The sequence below is a fragment of the Oncorhynchus clarkii genome, chromosome 4 (genome assembly GCF_045791955.1).
Source record: "Oncorhynchus clarkii lewisi isolate Uvic-CL-2024 chromosome 4, UVic_Ocla_1.0, whole genome shotgun sequence".
In the NCBI taxonomy this organism is placed as follows: domain Eukaryota; kingdom Metazoa; phylum Chordata; class Actinopteri; order Salmoniformes; family Salmonidae; genus Oncorhynchus; species Oncorhynchus clarkii.
In genome coordinates this window covers 38,210,281-38,229,607 of record NC_092150.1, presented here as the reverse complement: position 1 = coordinate 38,229,607, position 19,327 = coordinate 38,210,281, and the positions used below count along the sequence as shown (strand labels likewise).

The 19,327-nt window shown below is 41.6% G+C and overlaps 1 protein-coding gene across 1 annotated transcript in view; it reads left to right on the top strand.

Annotated features, from left to right (window-relative positions):
* LOC139406790 (collagen alpha-1(XXIV) chain-like) overlaps positions 1-19,327 on the top strand; it is a 185,092-nt gene that overhangs the window by 14,675 nt on the left and 151,090 nt on the right. The window contains exon 2 of the mRNA XM_071149826.1: positions 15,291-15,355. Within this exon, the coding sequence (XP_071005927.1) occupies positions 15,291-15,355 (65 nt within the window). The remainder of the gene's footprint in view (positions 1-15,290; positions 15,356-19,327) is intronic.

Genomic DNA, 19,327 nt, shown 5'->3' with positions numbered 1-19,327 from the left:
ACCAAGAAGTCATTGGGGGGTGACAATTTGGACCCGTCTTTGCTTGCAGCGCCCCTCATTGCTAGCTCAGTAACTCACATGTTTTATTTAACTTTAGTATCAGGAAATATCCCAAAAGTGTGGAAAGCAGCTTTTGTGCTGCAACTCAATAAGGGCAGGGATAGTAGTGACCTCAATAATTATCGACCAATTTCCAGCCTCCATTGTCTTGTGAATATCCTAGAATCATTGGTCAACAAACAGCTACGGTATTTTATATCTGTAAATAGTATTCTTAATGTTAATCAATCCAGATTCAGATCTAAACATAGTACCACTATGGCTACCATGCTTGTTATAAATTATATTTCAAATGCCTTAAATGATAGAAAGAATTGTGCTGCCATGTTTGAAGACTCGTCAAAAGCTTTTGATACTGTAGACCATGTTATTCTGTTAAATAAGCTGTCCCCGATAGGGTTGGGTACTGATACTTGCCAATGGTTTCATAATTATCTCAATGACAGATATCAGGCCATCAAGGTGGATGGAAGTCAAATCTGAGTTCCTTGAGTTGCATAAAGGGGTGCCCCAAGGTTCGATACTTAGGCCAATTCTGTTTTAAAAAAATTGGTAGTGCTGTAATATATATACAATTGAAGTAGGATGTTTACATACACCTTAGCCAAATACATTTAAACTCAGTTTTTCACAATTCCTGACATTTAATCCTAGTAAAGATTCCCTGTCTTAGGTCAGTTAGGATCACCACTTTATTTTAAGAATGTGAAATGTCACTATTATAGTAGAGAGAATGATTTATTTCAGCTTTTATTTTCATCACATTCCCAGTGGGTCAGAAGTTTACATACACTCAATTAGTATTTGGTAGCATTGCCTTTAAATGGTTTAACTTTGGTCAAATGTTTCAAGAAGCCTTCCATAATCATCCCACAATAAGTTGGGTGAATTTTGTCCCATTCCCCCTGACAGAGCTGGTGTCACTGAGTCAGGTTTGTAGGCCTTCTTGCTCGCACACGCTTTTTCAGTTCTGCCCACAAATTTTCTATAGGATGGAGTTCAGGGCTTTGTCATGGTCACTCCAATACCTTGACTTTGTTGTTCTTAAGCCATTTTGCGACAACTTTGGAAGTATGCTTAGGGTCATTGTCCATTTGGAAGACCCATTTGCGACCAAGCTTTAACTTCCTGGCTGAAGTCTTGAGATGTTGCTTCAATATATCCACGTAATTGTCCTCCCCTCATGATGCCATCTATTTTGTTAAGAGCACCAGTCCCTCCAGCAGCAAAGCACCCAAACAACATGATGCTGCCACCCCCATGCTTCACGGTTGGGATGGTGTTCTTCGACTGGCAAGCATCCCCCTTTTTCCTCCAAACATAAAGATGGTCATTATGGCCAAACAGTTCTATTTTTGTTTCATCAGACCAGAGGACATTTCTCCAAAAAGTAGGATCTTTGTCCCCATGTTCAGTTGCAAACCATAGTCTGGCTTTTTTTGGAGCAGTGGTTTCTTCCTTGCTAAGTGGCCTTTCAGGTTATGTTGATATAGGACTCGTTTTACTGTGGATATAGATACTTTTGTACCTGTTTCATCCAGCATCTTCACAGGGTCCTTTGCTGTTGTTCTGGGATTGATTTGCACTTTTCACTCCAAAGTACGTTCATCTCTAGGAGACAGAATGCGTCTCCTTCCTGAGCGGTATGACGGCTTCGTGGTCCCAAGGTGTTTATACTTGCGTACTATTGTTTGTACAGATGAATGTGGTACCTTCAGGCGTTTGGAAATTGCGCCCAAGGATGAACCAGACTTGTGGAGGTCTTCCATTTTTTTTAAGGTACTGAGTTGGAAGGTAGGCCTTGAAATACATCCACAGGTACACCTCCAATTGGCCATGATGCTGCCTATCATTAGCCTTTCAGAAGCTTCTAAAGCCATGACATAATTTTTTAAAGGCACAGTCATATTAGTGTTTTTAAACTTCAGACCCACTGGAATTGTGATCCAGTGAAGTATAAGTGAAAATCTGTCTGTAAACAATTGTTGGAAAAATTACTTGTGTCATGCACAAAGTAGATGTCCTAACCGACTTACCAAAACTATAATTTGTTAACAAGAAATTTGTGGAGTGGCTGAAAATCAAGTTTGAAGGACTCCAACCTAAGTGAATGTAAACTTCCAACTTCAACTGTATCATTCAGAGGATTTCTTCCTTTTTAGCATAATGCTAGATAATAAAGGACAACGAAAGAAGGGATTTACAATTTTTCTCAAGTGTAGCCTATACACTGACTGGTCTCAAATGGCTGGTTGTTTCCCTATGTTGTATGTTTTTAGTTTGACATAAAGTACCATCCAATTTGGTACTCAACAAGGCTTTATAGACTACAGCACGGGGTCAAGTCCCAGCATAAAACCCATTCACCTCTTTCCCTACTGAGCACAGAGACATACGTTACACAGTGCAATTTATTTTTAATGCATTTGCAAAAATGTCTAAAAAACAGTTTTTGCTTTGTTTTTATGGGGTATTGTGTTTAGATTGATAAGCAATTTACTCAGTTTTAGAATAAGGCTGTAATGTAACAAAATGTGGAAAAAGTCAAAAGGTTCGGAAATACTTTCTGAATGCACTGTAGCTGCCAGTCATGTCCACAAGACTAGAGGATGGCATCTCAGGCCACAGGTCCATATAATGCTTCCAGGTCAAAGGTCAATAGAACATTTACTGAAAAATGTGCAGTTGTTTTGCTGGCTCACATTTGCCTGATGACTCCCACTGAATTTTTCCGCTGCTCTATCGATCACTATATACTTCTGTCTGAATCGTTCGTGGTAACAAGAGGCATTGTACAAAACAATGTAATCAGTGATTGGATCGTCTGTAAACAATAAAAGTATCAAAGGCAATGACAAATTTTCGAACCGTTGCTTTACCCACGTGTGTTCTGGTTCTGGGCCAACCTATCGGTTTCTGGGACCAATCAGACGACCTGAATGTGTTCGCATTCTAGAACGGTCGGGGTGGGAGTCAAATCCAGACTCATTGCAGAGAATAAACAAACATTTGTGGGTGGGGTGTGGCGTTTGGCCCGGAACCATGAGTCTATGTAGCCAGGCTTGGTTTACATGGTCGAGTCTTGATTTGTTATTATGTGTTAACAATAGACACTTTAGACAATGAAACTATCAAACTGACAGTCTACCTTTGTCTGTGCTTTTGTGATTTGTCTGCAGGCTTTTGGCGATTTGCTTTGTGTTGTTTTTCTACAGTAAGATCGTGATTTGTAAGGATCCAAATAGGCGTGGCACAATTACTGTATAACCATGTAAGCGATGGTTATGGAGGAAGTCAGTCAGGAAAATAAAATAACCGTCATAACTGTTTATTTAGATTTTTTAAATTTATTTAGAATTTATTTGTGGAACGAACAGCTGACTGAAGTTGGGACTGCACAGCATTCATGCAATTGAGTCCATTTCTGCAATTACATGGACTCAACGTGATAAAACTTTGTAGCTCTTTGCTGAAAGAAGCAAGGTGTTCAAATCAAATACCAGTACATGTGTTTAGCAGATGTTATTATGGGTGTAGTGAAATGCTTGTGTTTCTAGCTCTAGCTGTGCAGTAATATCTAACAGTAATATCTAACAATTTCACAACAATATACACAAATCAAAAGTAAAGGAATTAAGAATATGCAAATATTTGGGCGAGCGTTTGCGCGAGCAGGATAGAATACAGTATATACTTATGAGATGAGTAATGCAAAATATGTAAATATTATTAAAGCGACTAGTGTTCCATTATTAAAGTGGCCAGTGATTCCAAGTCTATGTATATAGGGCAGCAGCCTCTTAGGTGCTAGTGATGGCTATTTAACATCATTTAACAGTCTGATGGCCTTGAGATAGAAGCTGTTCTTCAGTCTCACAGTCCCAGCTTTGATGCACCTGTACTGACCTCGCCTTCCGGATGATAGCGGGGTGAACAGGCAGTGGCTCAGGTGGTTGTTGTCCTTGATGTCCTTCCTATAACATTGGGTGCTGTAGGTGTTCTGTAGGGCAGGTAGTTTGCTCCTGGTGATGCGTTGGGCAGACCACCTTCTGGAGAGCCCTGCGGTTGCGGGCGGTGCTGTTTCCATACCAGGCGGTGATATAGCCCAACAGGATGCCCTCTATTGTGCATCTGTAAAAGTTTGTGAGGGTTTTAGGTGCCAAGCCAAGTTTCTTCAGACTCCTGAGGTTGAAGAGGCACTGTTGCGAGATCTTCACCACACTGTCTGTGTGTGTGGACCATTTCAGTTTGTCATTGATGTGTACGCTGAGGAACTTCAAGCTGTCCACCTTCTCCACTGCTGTCCTGTCAATGTGGATAGGGGGGTGCTCCCTCTGCTGTTTCCTGTAGTCCACAATCAGCTCCTTTGTTTTGTTGACGTTGGGTGACAGGTTATTTTCCTGGCACCAAACTCCCAGGGCCCTCACCTCCTCACTGTAGGCTGTGTCATCATTGTTGGTAATCAGGCCTACTACTGTTGTGAGTGGCCACACAGTCATAGGCGAACAGGGAGTACAGGATGGGGCTGAGCACGCATCCTTGTGAGGCCCCAGTTTTGATTATCAGCTAAGTGGAGGTGTATTTTTCTACCTTCACCACCTGGGGGCGGCCCATCAGGAAGTCCAGGACCCAGTTGCACAGGGCGGGGTTCAGACCCAGAGCCTCAAGCTTAATTATGAGCGTGGAGTGTACTATGGTGTTGGATGCTGAGCTCTAGTCAATGAACAGCATTCTTACATATGTGTTCCTCTTGTCCAGGTGGGATAGGGCAGTGTGCTGTGCAATGGTGATTGCATCGTCTGTGGATCTATTGGGGCGGTAAGCAAATTGAAGTGGGTCTAGAGTATCAGGTAAGGTAGAGGTGATATGATCCTTGACTAGTCTCTCAAAGCACTTCATGATGACTGAAGTGAGTGCTATGGGGCGATAGTCATTTAGTTCAGTTACCTTTGCTTTCTTGGGTACAGGAACAATGGTGGCCATCTTGAAGCATGTGGGAACAGTAGACTGACCATGACCATCACAGCCCTAGATCCAAAGCCTTAGCAGTCGTCATACCTTAGCAGTTGATACCAATGTATGATATGTTGTCAAATACATTTGTTCAGTTGTACTAGAACCATTGGATTACCATGTTTGCACTGTGGTTGAGTTCAGTGTAGCCTATAGGAGGGAACATGATGCCAGAGTTGTTATGGAGGATCAACAGATTGAATAGAAGCCTAAGACTGCGCCTGAAATGGCACCCAATTCCATATATAGTGCACTACTATACCTGTGGGCAGGGTTGGGTAGGTTACTTTCTAAATGTAATCCATTATAGTTACTAGTTACCTATCCAAAATTGTAATCAGTAACGTAATCTGATTACTTTCCCCTTAAGAGGCATTAGAAGAAGACAAAAATGTATGTTACCAATTGAACGATATCTATTGCCGGATAAATCAATGTTAAAGTTTACATAGCTGGCCATATATGGATGTTACATTTTACTTTATGGGTTGGTTATGTAGGCTTCTTCTAACCCATCGCTTTCTACTACATATAATAATATGATTAAATGATATCTTTACATTAAAAACCAAAGTATATCAAAATTCCAGTCATTCCAATAAATGTTATAGCCCTTGATCTACATGAATAGGACTGGAAAAGTATAGCTAAGCCAAATTGTTTTACCTAAGAATGACCTTAGCCAGCCCTACTCTGTTTATAATTTTGTTGTCATGGAGGACTGATTGGGCTCATTGATTAGAGTTGAAAATAAATGCTGCGCTCATGAAATGGCATGCTTAGAGCACTATTGAAAGTGCTATTTACATGTGAAAAATGAATGCCATATGCTGCATTTGCTATAGGCCTATTGTTTACCTTTTTGTTGGTGACACTTTGATATCTTGATAGTGTGCAGCTGTTTAAAGGGCAAGTCCACAGATGAAACAATAACAAAACGGTTTCCCCGCCTCTGTTTTTGTAAAAAGCTGAGGGATGGGTCTGGAGAAATGTAACCACTCTCAGATTAATAGACAGAGCTATGGATGCAAGGACTGACCATCCATGACATAAAGATTATTGTTTGTTCACATTTATAATATTTACAAACATTGGAGTAAAACAAACTTATATTTTGGGTTCTGAACTATCTTCATGAGTTACATTATTCTAGAATCCACGGATGTATAAATATATATAATTTATAAATCCAAAAATGGATGTAGCAACTACAAATTTAATTTAATTCTTTAATTCTATCAAAAGTGTGCAAGTTTGAGCATGTGTCCATTAGGCATATGGATTGATTTTTTTTATCAGCATGAATTGGATTGAGCAATAAAAGCCCCACTTTTATTCCATAGGCTTGGATCTGCACTACGAAGCTGTCCAAGAGCAGATTTTTCTCTGACTGTCTACTGGTTTCAAAAGCAATGATTGACAGGCAGTTTAAATTTCTTGAATGCAAACATTGTTGTGTTCAAATACACATTTAAATTTGTGAACAGCCGTCCACAACAACCACAATCCGTAAAGCGCAAATAACTAAATGAGAGAGCAGCAGTGTGATTCACATCAATGCTCGATGTCGTTAACAAAAATAAGTGATATCCGTATCGCCGCAGACTACACCACTGCTTTCATCCTTTCCTCCAAGAATTTATTCAAGTTTGATAATCTTTGGATGCAGTTGCACCATTGGAAGACATAGCTTGGACTGTAGCCTACAAGAGCCTATTCCTGCTCTTTTCCCGCGATCCATCAAACACATTTGGTGTGTCATCATAGTGGTCTCTGACTTGTGGTCAGACTCGCTCAGGTTGAACAAACTTACACTTGCACCTTTTTTCAATGCTGATTTGAATGTCGTTGTGAAAACAAAGTGTCCAAGATTTTTTTCCTTAATTTAAAAGCAATCATCGAAGTAATCATCTAGTTTTACTTTTTTTACAAAAGTATTTGTAACCCAACGAATTGAGGCTGTTCTGAGGGCAAAGGGGGATGTAACTCAATATTAGGAATGTGTTCCTAATGTTTTGTACACTCAGTGGAAGTGTTATATAATTTTCCACTTTTAAACCTTGCCAAGATGGCCTTATAAATGACAGATTAATAATTGTATGCATATAGCCTATATGTTCCCCCTCTTTTTTCAGTTTCTCGAGTGTGGGGGGGTGGGGGGTGGGGGGGGGGGGGTGTTTGTGTCTGTATTGCCAGTAGTGGAATGTTACTTCCAAGATGGCGTAGCAGTCAGACGTCTTTGTCCTGTCGTGTCCCTTGCATATATCTTTTTACATATTTTTACTCGCATATCTTTGTAAAATATTTTCCTAAACCTCAACTTCTAAATACTCACCTGCAACCCGCCTCACACAATGTGGCGTGGATCTGCTTTTTTCTAAAGTGTTTCTATTTACTTCGGATCTGGAATCCCTCAACTGAAGCTAGCCGGCTAACTACCTACCAGCTATCAGTCAGCAAACCATTGCTAGTTGTCATCAGCTAAACTTTAGCTCGGAAAGCTCTCGCCAGTTCGAACAACGTGACTCAAACCAGAGCATAACGGACCTATTTCTCTCCATATCCCCAGATTCCTACCGCAAACTCTGAACATCTGGATCTTCGCAACTAGCTAACCGCAATCCCGGGTGACCACTCCTGGCTAGCGTTTCCATCCCGGAGCAAGCACCAATTAGCCTGAAGCTAGCCCGGCCAGCTCACTTCTGGGCTACAATATCCGGACCCCTTCTACTGCCAGTACGGGGCACGGAAACCACTGATCCTCTACGACTGGAATACCGACATAATCTGCCCGAGGATTCCAACAGGCCCCTCAGGCGTGACGCCCGCTGAAGGCCCATTCTGCTAACCTGCTAGGCCTGCTAGCTACCTAGAGCTACTTGGAACCCTACTAATTCCACGACTGGTCTATCGACATCACCGCACAAAGAGGCAAAAACAGACTTACCCCCATCGCAACGTCCCCCAAAGGCTAACTTGCTAGCCCCGGTCTGCTAACTGCTAGCTTGCCTGCCCCGGTCTGCTAACTGCTAGCTTGCCTTCCCCGGTCTGCTAACTGCTAGTCCCTGCTAACTGCTTGCTTGCTAACCCGGTCTGCTAGCTTGCCAGCCCCGGTCTGCTAACTGCTAGCTTGTTTAGCCCCGCCTACTAACTGTTAGCCCGTTAGTATCAGCCTGCTAACTGTCTGAATTGCCGTGTCCCCAGTCAGCCCAACCACCCACTGGACCCATATGTTCACTTGGCTACGCATGCCTCTCTCTAATATCAGTTTGCCTCGTCCATTACTGTCCTGGTTAGTGATTACTGTCTTATTTCACTGTAGAGCCTCTAGCCCTGCTCAGTATGCCTTAATCAACCATGTTGTCCCACATCCTACATATATGATGACATCACCTGGTTTAAACATCTCTCTATATCTCTCATCATTACTCAATGCCTAGGTTTACCTCCAATGTACTCACATCCTACCTTACCTTTGTCTGTACACTATGCCTCAAATCTATGCTATCATGCCCAGAAAACTGCTCTTTTTACTCTCTGTTCCGAACATGCTAGACGGCCAGGTCGTATAGCATTTAGCAGTACCCTTATCCTACTTCTCCTGTGTTCCTCTGGTGATGTAGAGGTTAATCCAGGTCCTGCGGTGCCTAGCTCCACTCCCACTCCCCAGGTGCTCTCATTTGTTTACTTCTGTAACCGTAAAAGCCTTGGTTTCATGCATGTTAACATTTGAAGACTACTCCCTAAGTTTGTTTTACTCACTGCTTTAGCACACTCTGCCAATGTCTTAGTCGTGTCTGAATCCTGGCTTAGGAAAACCACCAAAAACCTTGAAATCTCCATCCCTAACTATAACATTTTCCGCCAAGATAGAACTGCCAAAGAGGGCGGTGTTGCAATCTACTGCAAAGATAGCCTGCAGAGTTCTGTATTACTATCCAAGTCTGTACCCAAACAATTCGAGCTTCTACTTCTAAAAATGCACATTTCCAGAAACAAGTCTCTCACTGTTGCCGCTTGCTATAGACCCCCCTCTGTCCCCAGCTGTGCCCTCGATACCATATTTGAATTTATTGCCCCCATCTATCTTCTGCGCTCGTACTACTAGGTGACCTAAACTGGGACATGCTTAACACCCCGGCCATCCTACAATCCAAACTTGATGCCCTCAATCTCACACAAATTATCAATGAACCTACCAGGTACAACTCCAAATCCGTAAACACGGGCACCCTCATAGATGTCATCCTAACTAACTCGCCCTCCAAATACACCTCTGCTGTTTTCAATCAAGATCTCAGCGATCACTGCCTCATTGCCTGCATCCGTAATGGGTCTGTGAACAAACACTGTCAAACGCTCCCTAAAACACTTCTGCGAGCAGGCCTTTCTAATTGACCTGGCCGGGGTATCCTGTAATGACATTGACCTCATCCCGTCAGTAGATGATGCCTGGCTATTCTTTAAAAGTGCCTTCCTCACCATCTTAAAAAGGCATGCCCAATTCAAAAAATGTAGAACTAGGAATATATATAGTCCTTGGTTAACTCCAGACCTGTCTGCCCTTGACCAGCACAAAAACATCCTGTGGCGTTCTGCATTAGCATCGAATAGCCCCCGTGATATGCAACTTTCAAGGAAGTTAGGAACAAATATACACAGGCAGTTAGGGAAGCTAAGGATAGCTTTTTCAAACAGAAATTTTCATCCTGTAGTACCAACTCATAAAAGTTCTGGGACACTGTAAAGTTCATGGAGAATAAAAGCACCTCCTCCCAGCTGCCCACTGCTCTGAGGCTAGGAAACACTGTCACCACCGATAAATCCAATATTATAGAGAATTTCAATAAGCATTTCTCTACGGCTGGCTATGCTTTCCACCTGGCTACCCCTACCCCGGTCAACTGCCCGGCACACTCCAAGGCAACCCGCCAAAGCCCCCACCATTCTCCTTTACCCAAATCCAGATAGCTGATGTTCTGAAAGAGCTGCAAAATCTGGACCCCTAAAATAATCAGCCGGGCTAGACAATCTGGACCCTCTCTTTCTAAAATTATCTGCCAAAATTGTTGCAACCCCTATTACTAGCCTGTTCAACCTCTCTTTCGTATCGTCTGAGATTCCCATAGATTGGAAAGCTGCCGCGGTCATCCCCCTCTTCAAAGGGGGTGACACTCTAGACCCAAACTGCTACAGACCTATATCTATCCTACCCTGTCTTTTTATTAAGGTCTTCGAACGCCAAGTTAACGAACAGATTACCGACCATTTTGAATCCCACCGTACCTTCTCCGCTATGCAATCTGGTTTCATAGCTGGTCATGGGTGCACCTCAGCCACGCTCAAGGTCCTTAACGGCATCATAACCGCCATCGATAAGAGACATTACTGTGCAGCCGTATTCATCGTCCTGGCCAAGGCTTTCGACTCTGTCAATCACCACATTCTTATTGGCAGACTCGACAGCCTTGGTTTCTAAAATGATTGCCTCGCCTGGTTTACCACCTACTTCTCTGATAGAGCTTCTCTGATAGAGTGTGTCAAATCGGAGGGCCTGTTGTCCGGACCTCTGGCAGTCTCTATGGGGGTGCCACAGGGTTCAATCCTCGGGCCGACTCTTCTCTGTATACATCAATGATGTTGCTCTTGCTGCTGGTGATTCTCTGGGACACCTCTACGCAGACGACACCATTCTGTATACTTATGGACCCTCTTTGGACATTGTTAACTAACCTCCAGACGAGCTTCAATGCCATACAACTCTTCTTCCGTGGCCTCCAACTGCTCTTAAACGCAAGTAAAACTAAATGCATGCTCTTCAACCGATCACTGCCCGCACCTGCTCTCCCGTCCAGCATCACTACTTTGGACGGCTCTGACTTAGAATACGTGGACAACTACAAATACCTAGTTGTCTGGCTAGACTGTAAACTCTCCTTCCAGACTCACATTAAGCATCTCCAATCCACAATTAAATCTAGAATTGGCTTCCTGTATCGCATTAAAGCATCCTTCACTCATGCTGCCAAACATACCCTCGGTGATGTCATCTATAAAATAGCCTCCAACACTCTACTCAACAAACTGGATGCAGTCTATCACAGTGCCATCTGTTTTGTCACCAAATCCCCATACACTACACACCATTGCGGCCTGAACACTCTCGTTGGTTGGCCCTCGCTTCATACTCGTCGCCAAACCCACTGGCTACAGGTTATCTACAAGTCTCTGCTAGGTAAAGCCCCGCCTTATCTCAGCTCACTGGTCACCATAGCAGCACCCACTCGTAGCACGCGCTCCAGCAGGTATATATCACTGGTCACCCCCAAAGCCAATTCCTCCTTTGGTCGTCTTTCCTTCCAGTTCTCTGCTGCCAACAGCCCATCTATCTACCTACCTCATCCCCATACTGAATTAATTGATTTATCTTGCTCCTTTGCACCCTAGTATCTCTACTTGCACATTCATCTTCTGCACATCTACCATTCCAGTGTTTAATTGCTATATTGTAATTACTTTGCCACCATGGCATATTTATTGCCTTAACTCCCTTATCTTACCTCATTTGCACTCACTGTATATAGACTTTTTGTTTTCTTTTGTTCTACTGTATTATTGACTATGTTTTGTTTATTCCATGTGTAACTCTGTTGTTGTATGTGTCGAATTGCTATGCTTTATCTTGGCCAGGTCGCAGTTGCAAATGAGAACTTGTTCTCAACTAGCCTACCTGGTTAAATAAAGGTGAAATAAGAAATAAATAAACACCGGTATCTCGATGGGGAACAGGTGACAGGATCTCAAGTGTTGTTCCTTCTATTTCCTCTCCCCTCACTCTCTCTTTCTTCTTTCGCTCTATTCTTTATCCCTCTGTCTGTCTATCACTTTGTCTCTTTCTCTCTCTCTATGGTATTTATACAGTAATTTTGTGTATTATCAACAGTAAAATACTCTGAAATGTTTAACTGCAGCATACTGTAAATGATGGTGCATTGTGGGAAAATGTTTTGGCTGGGGAAAGAATTTCTGTATTTTGAATGGTACTGTAATTCCACCCCACAGAATACAGTTCCGTATCTTTGGAGCGCCAAAAACTTTTTGACCACTAGTGGGTTCAGGGTATTGTTGTTTCTGTCTCATTAACATATGTTGAGGCTTGCCTTTTCAGAGACTGTATTTGTTTCACCCGTGAGTGAGAATTCTGTACCAATTGAACTGCTATATGGTTATAGGTCTCCATTAAGTTCTATAAGGAACAGATTGGAGTTACAGCTAATCTTAAACCTTAAATGGTTGAGCATTTGCCATGTCCTTTAGGTCTGTTTTGCCCAGTAGTTGCTGCCATTTTGGAAGCCTTTGTTAATTAAGGATCTTACCCGTATTTGACATTTTTGCCTGAAATGACATACCCAAATCTTAACTGCCTGTAGCTCAGGACCTGAAGCAAGGATATGCATTTTCTTTATACCGTTTGAAAGGAAAGACTTTGACGTTTGTGGAAATTTGAAATTAATATAGGAGAATATAACACATTAGATCTGGTAAAAGATATTACAAAGTAAAACATGCTTTTTAATTTTTTTTGTCCCATCATCTTTAAAACGCAAGAGAAATTCCATAATGTACTATTCCAGGTTAGGTGCAATTTAGATTTTGGCCACTAGATGGCAGCAGTGTATGCGCAATGTTTTAGACAGATTCAATGAACCATTGCTTTTCTCTTCAAAATGTTGTATCAAGACTGCCCAAAGGTGTCTAATTGGTTTTATTAATACATTTTCAATCTCATAACTGTGCACTCTCCTCAAACAATAGAATGGTGTTCTTTCACTGTAATAGCTATTGTAAATTGGACAGTGCAGTTAGATTAACAAGAATGTAAGCTTTCTGCCCATATCAGATATGTCTGTGTCCTGTGAAATGTTCTTGTTACTTACAACCTCATGCTATTCATATTAACCTACGCGTTAGCTCAACCGGGGGGGATCCCGTAGAGGTTAACAGCTTCTACCCCCCCAAGCCATAAGACGGCAGAACAATTAATCAAATGGCCATCTGTACTTTGTACATTAAACCCCCGTAAGTATTTCACGGTAAGGTCTACACCTTTGTCACATGCGGTCTAAACGGCGCATGTGACAAATACGATTAGATTTTTATTTGAACAATAGTTAAGATGGGGAGAGGTTTGTCCATAATAAAGTGTTGCTCTGCCATCTTAACGCTATAAACAGGGCATGTCCTACAGGGCAGGGCATGTCCTACAGGGCAGGGCATGTCCTACAAGTGAAGAGGGAGTTAGGAAAATTACAATTGGCCCAGAACAGGGCAGCACGGCTGGCTCTTAGATGTGCATAGAGAGCTAACATTAAAAATATGCACGTCAATCTCTCTTGGCTCAAAGTAGAGGAGAGATTGACTTCATCACTACTTGTATTGACATGTTGAATTCACTGATCTGTCTGTTTAAACTACTAGCACACAGCTCAGACACCCATGCATAACCCACAAGACATGCCACCAGAGGTCTCTTCACAGTCCCCAAGTCAAGAACAGACGATGGGAGGTGCACAGTACTACATAAAGCCATGAATACATGGAACACTATTTCACATCAAGTAACTCAATGAAAGCAGTAAAATCAGATTTAAAAACAAATTGGATAAAAATACACCTTATTGTAGAGCAGGGACTGTGAAGAGACACACAGGAAAAGAAGTGCATACACACACAAAACATACGCACTATACACACACATGCACATAGATTTTGTGATGTAGATATGCGGTGTGAGATTTATTGTAATGTTTTTAAGATATATATATACAATCTACCTTAATTTTGCTGGACCCCAGGAAGAACGGGGATCCATAATAAATACAAATACAATTAAATTGCAATTACCAAAGAATTATGTAACAACATGCTAATAAAATGTTGCTCCAAAAGTAATGGCAGTTTTATTACATGGGCACAAGAACAGTTTAATGTTAAGTGTTGATAATGCGGTAACAAAACTGTAACGGTAACAAAATATGGCTATTAAGTGTTGAAAGGAAACTAAATGTCTAAAAACTGCCTTCTGGAATCAACTACAGCCAAGGTAGGTGAAAAATCATGTTAGTTTCTATTCCCGAAAAAACTACACCTTTAAATATCTTATCGTGTGTGTTTGAAACCAGAACACTGGACAAAGAAGTTTGAAGTAGTTTTTTTGCTAAGCATCCAACTTTTTTGTTGTTGTTTGCAAATGGCTTTGAATTTCTCTGCAATATTTTCAGGTATGATAAAATGAATAGCAGCTTTCAACCTTTTCAGTGGCATGCTGAAAGTGTCGTACAGTAGTTGAGCATCACCTTATGTATACTTAGCAGTACAAAATATCATTCAGGAGAATGGACATTTACAGAATGTTCAGATATACTGTAAATGTATAGAGTAGATCAATTACGACAGTCAGATAGATTGTAATAGTATAGGGGTTCTGTTCATTTCTATCTTTAACATGCAGTTCCAGATACAACCCCACCATTAGTTGAAGGCAGCTAATCATATAGTTTATGAAAAGTAGTCACTTCCTGAGATCTGTATTCAAATATTGTTTATAAAGTAGTTGCTTTCTCAGATCTGTATTCTAATTGTTAAATTGTTTTGTTACTTTTGGAGATCTTTATTCAAATAGTTTTAAAAAGTAGTCATTTTTGGGGTATCTGTATTAAAATAGTTGTAGTCGCGTCCAAACTAACATTTTGGTCCCCTACCCACCAAAAAATACTTTACACAAAGCATAATTGAAACTATAGTTACCTCAGGTCTGGTACTTTCCCTTAGTTTCTTTCCCACAATTTCTCCAGCCAAATAGTATTCCACAGTTCAGAGTATATCAGCTGTGATGGAACCATAATGTCCTCAATGTCAGTTGCATGAAATGTTTTGTTTGTTGTTGATTTATGACTTACGGTCTGATTGCAGTGTGGACAGACACTGCTTCCCAGTGGCCATAGCAGCACTGCAGATTGTGACCTATAGACTAACTATGATTAGATGTTTGGGTCGTAATGAAGACTCCGAGCGCAGTATCCATGCTGTATGGTTAGTATCTTACTTGGCTCTTTAGGTATGATTTGCGACTTGGATCCATTGACTCAAATCAAGGATGTCTCGTATTTGTTTCCCATGTTCCTTTCCTTGACTAACTGTGTTGTTTGTCCCTGTAGGGGAACCCTCCTCCTGCTCCTGTCAATATGCACATTGTCTGCAGAAGAAGACTACCGAGCACAAGGTAAGCAGCCTCCACCTCCCCATCTCAACTCCATCTCTACATTGTAACAGTCTACACCAAACCTATGTCTGACCCACATCCATTAACCATTTCTGTTGCCATATATTTGTCGTCTGTTGTGGATGAGAGAGTGACCTTCTCTAGCTTTAAAGGGATGTCACTTTACAAAAGCCTGGTTTACGATGGCCTGTTCTTTCTTCCAAATGGAAACAGTTCTGCCATTCAAAGTGTTGAGTGTTACAGGGGCCTTGTGTGGGTGTGATAGGCATGGGTCTTAGTTGGACCAAGTGACATTTCACTTGTTGGCACCAGGCAGTATCTGAGTGGGAGGGTGAATACTGACTCCTGGTTGTAGAGTTGGAGAATGCCAGCACTTCTAATTTGTTGTTGCCATTGCTTTAGGGTTCAAACTTGCCCAGAGAATGATACTACGTAAAATAAGTGATTTATGACATTATGCTATCATCAAGGACAGGAAATCTTCTTTGTTATGTGTTATTATTGGTATGTGGAGCTACTCTTCTCTTCCCATTCTTTTTCAAAACTCTTCTTTACATGCTCTTGGTCCTCAGGTCCTAGAATACAGGCAGAGACAGCCCAAATAGTCAGTCTCTCTCTCTCTCTCTCTCCCTCTCAAAAGTCACAAAAGAATAAGACATTTCACATATATTATTTGCAAATAGTTAAAGTACAAAAGGGAAAATAAAGAGACAAATATGGGTTGTATTTGTGGCAACAGGTCACAAATCTTGCTGCTGTGATGGGACACTGTGGTATTTCACCCAATAGTTTATCACAACTCCCATATTTCGAATTCTTTATGGGTCTGTTTAATCTGAGGGAAATATGTGTCTCTGATATGGTCATACATTTGGCTCAGTTTCCACCTCATTTTGTGGGCAGTGTGCACATATCCTGTCTTCTCTTGATAGCTAGGTCTGCCTATGGTGGCCTTTCTCAATGTTAATTTGTAATAATTGTTTAGTTCTCTCATGATTTGGTTGGGTCTAATTGTGTTGCTGTCCTGGGGCTCTGTGGGGTCTGTTTGTGTTTGTGAACAGAGCCCCAGAACCATCTTGTTTAGGGGACTCTTCTCCAGGCTCATCTCTCTGTAGGTGATGGCATTGTTATGAAAGGTTTGGAAATCCCTTCCTTTTTGGTGGTGGAAGAATTTAATGGCTCTTTTCTGGATTTTGACCATTAGTGGTTATCGGCCTAATTCTGCTCTGCATGCATTATTTGGTGTTTTACGTTGTACACTGAGGATATTTTTGCAGAATTTTGCATGCATAGCCTCAATTTGGTGTTTGTCCCGTTTAGTAAATTCTTGGTTGGTGAGCGGACCCCAGACCTCACGACCGTAATGGGTTCTATAACTAATTCAAGTATTTTTCGCCAGATCCTAATTGGGATGTTGATTTTTATGTTCCTTTTGATGGCATAGAAGGCCCTTCTTGCCTTGTCTCGCAGATCGTTCACCGCTTTGTGGAAGTTACCTGTGGCGCTGATGTTTAGGCCGAGGTACAGTGGGGCAAAAAAGTATTTAGTCAGCCACCAATTGTGCAAGTTCTCCCACTTAAAAAGATGAGAGAGGCCTGTAATTTTCATCATATGTACACTTCAACTATGTAAGTCTTCACAAGGTTTTCACACACTGTTGCTGGTATTTTGGCCCATTCCTCCATGCAGATCTCCTCTAGAGCAGTGATGTTTTGGAGCTGTTGCTGGGAAACACAGACTTTCAACTCCCTCCAAAGATTTTCTATGGGGTTGAGATCTGGAGACTGGCTAGGCCACTCCAGGACCTTAAAATGCTTCTTACGAAGCCACTCCTTCGTTGCCCGGGCGGTGTGTTTGGGATCATTGTCATGCTGAAAGACCCAGCCACGTTTCATCTTCAATGCCCTTGCTGATGGAAGGAGGTTTTCACTCAAAATCTCACAATACATGGCCCCATTCATTCTTTCCTTTAAACGGATCAGTCGTCCTGGTCCCTTTGCAGAAAAACAGCACCAAAGCATGATGTTTCCACCCCCATGCTTCACAGTAGGTATGGTGTTCTTTGGATGCAACTCAGCATTCTTTGTCCTCCAAACACGACGAGTTGAGTTTTTACCAAAAAGTTCTAATTTGGTTTCATCTGACCATATGACATTCTCCCAATCTTCTTCTGGATCATCCAAATGCTCTCTAGCAAACTTCAGACTGGCTTAAGCAGGGGGACACGTCTGGCACTGCAGGATTTGAGTCCCTGGCGGCGTAATGTGTTACTGATGGTAGGCTTTGTTACTTTGGTCCCAGCTCTCTGCAGGTCATTCACTAGGTCCCCCCGTGTGGTTCTGGGATTTTTGCTCACCGTTCTTGTGATCATTTTGACCCCACGGGGTGAGATCTTGCGTGGAGCCCCAGATCGACGGAGATTATCAGTGGTCTTGTATGTCTTCCATTTCCTAATAATTGCTCCCACAGTTGATTTCTTCAAACCAAGCTGCTTACCTATTGCAGATTCAGTCTTGCCAGCCTGGTGCAGGTCTACAATTTTGTTTCTGATGTCCTTTGACAGCTCTTTGGTCTTGGCCATAGTGGAGTTTGGAGTGTGACTGTTTGAGGTTGTGGACAGGTGTCTTTTATACTGATAACAAGCTCAAACAGGTGCCATTAATACAGGTTACGATTGGAGGACAGAAAGAAAGAAGAAGTTACAGGTCTGTGAGAACCAGAAATCTTGCTTGTTTGTAGGTGACCAAATACAAATTTTCCACCATAATTTGCTAATAAATTCATTAAAAATCCTACAATGTGATTTTCTGGATTTTTTTCTTCTCATTTTGTCTGTCATAGTTGATACCTATGATGAAAATTACAGGCCTCTCATCTTTTTAAGTGGGATAACTTGCACAATTGGTGGTTGACTAAATACTTTTTTGTCCCACTGTACATGTATTATACACCATTTTAAAGATAAACTTCTTGTTAATCCAACTACAATGTCCAATTTCAAAAAGGCTTTACTGCGAAAGGACACCATGCGATTATGTTAGGACAGCGCATAGCCACAAAAACCATACATACATTTTCCAGCCAAGGAGAGGTGTCACAAAAGTCAGAAATAGCGTTAAAATGACTAATCACTAACCTTTGATGATCTTCATCTGGTGGCACTCCCAGGACTCAATGTTACACAATACATTTTTGTTTTGTTTGATAAAGTTAATTTTTATGTCCAAACACCTCTGTTTAAATTGGCGCGTTATGTTCAGTAATGCATTGTCTCAAATAAACATCCAGTGACATTGCAGAGAGCCAAATCTAATTACAGAAATACTCATCATAAACATTGATGAAAGATACAAGTGTTATACATAGGATTAAAGATAAACTTGTTGTTAATCCAGCCGCTGTGTCCGATTTCAAAAAGGCTTTACGGCGAAAGCACACCATGCGATTATGTTAGGACAGCGCCTAGCCACAAAAACCATACAGACATTTTCCAGCCAAGGAGAAGTGTCACAAAATTCAGAAATAGCTTAAAAATTAATCACTTAACTTTGATGATCTTCATCTGGTGGCACTCCCAGGACTCCATGTTACACAATAAATGTTTGTTTTGTTATAGCCTTGCCTATGGATTGTGAATCAATTAAATGGGGTATCAGCCAATTCAGTGACACCCACAGAACACAACTGTGAAGACCTTACACACATTATCATAGCAGCTCTTATTGGAGGACTTTGACTGTGGGAAATCACCTCCCCAGTCAGTCTATTGTGCGTGTTAGCCATTCATATTGCAATGTACATTCTTACCTATGGGTCCATGAAATAGGGTATCAGCATACTCAGTGACATCCACAGAAGACTTCACACCAGTGTTTCCCAAACTCGGTCCTGGGGACCCTAAGGGGTGCACGTTTAGTTTTTTGCCTGAGCAATAAATAGCTGATTCAAATAATCAAAGCTTGATGATGATGA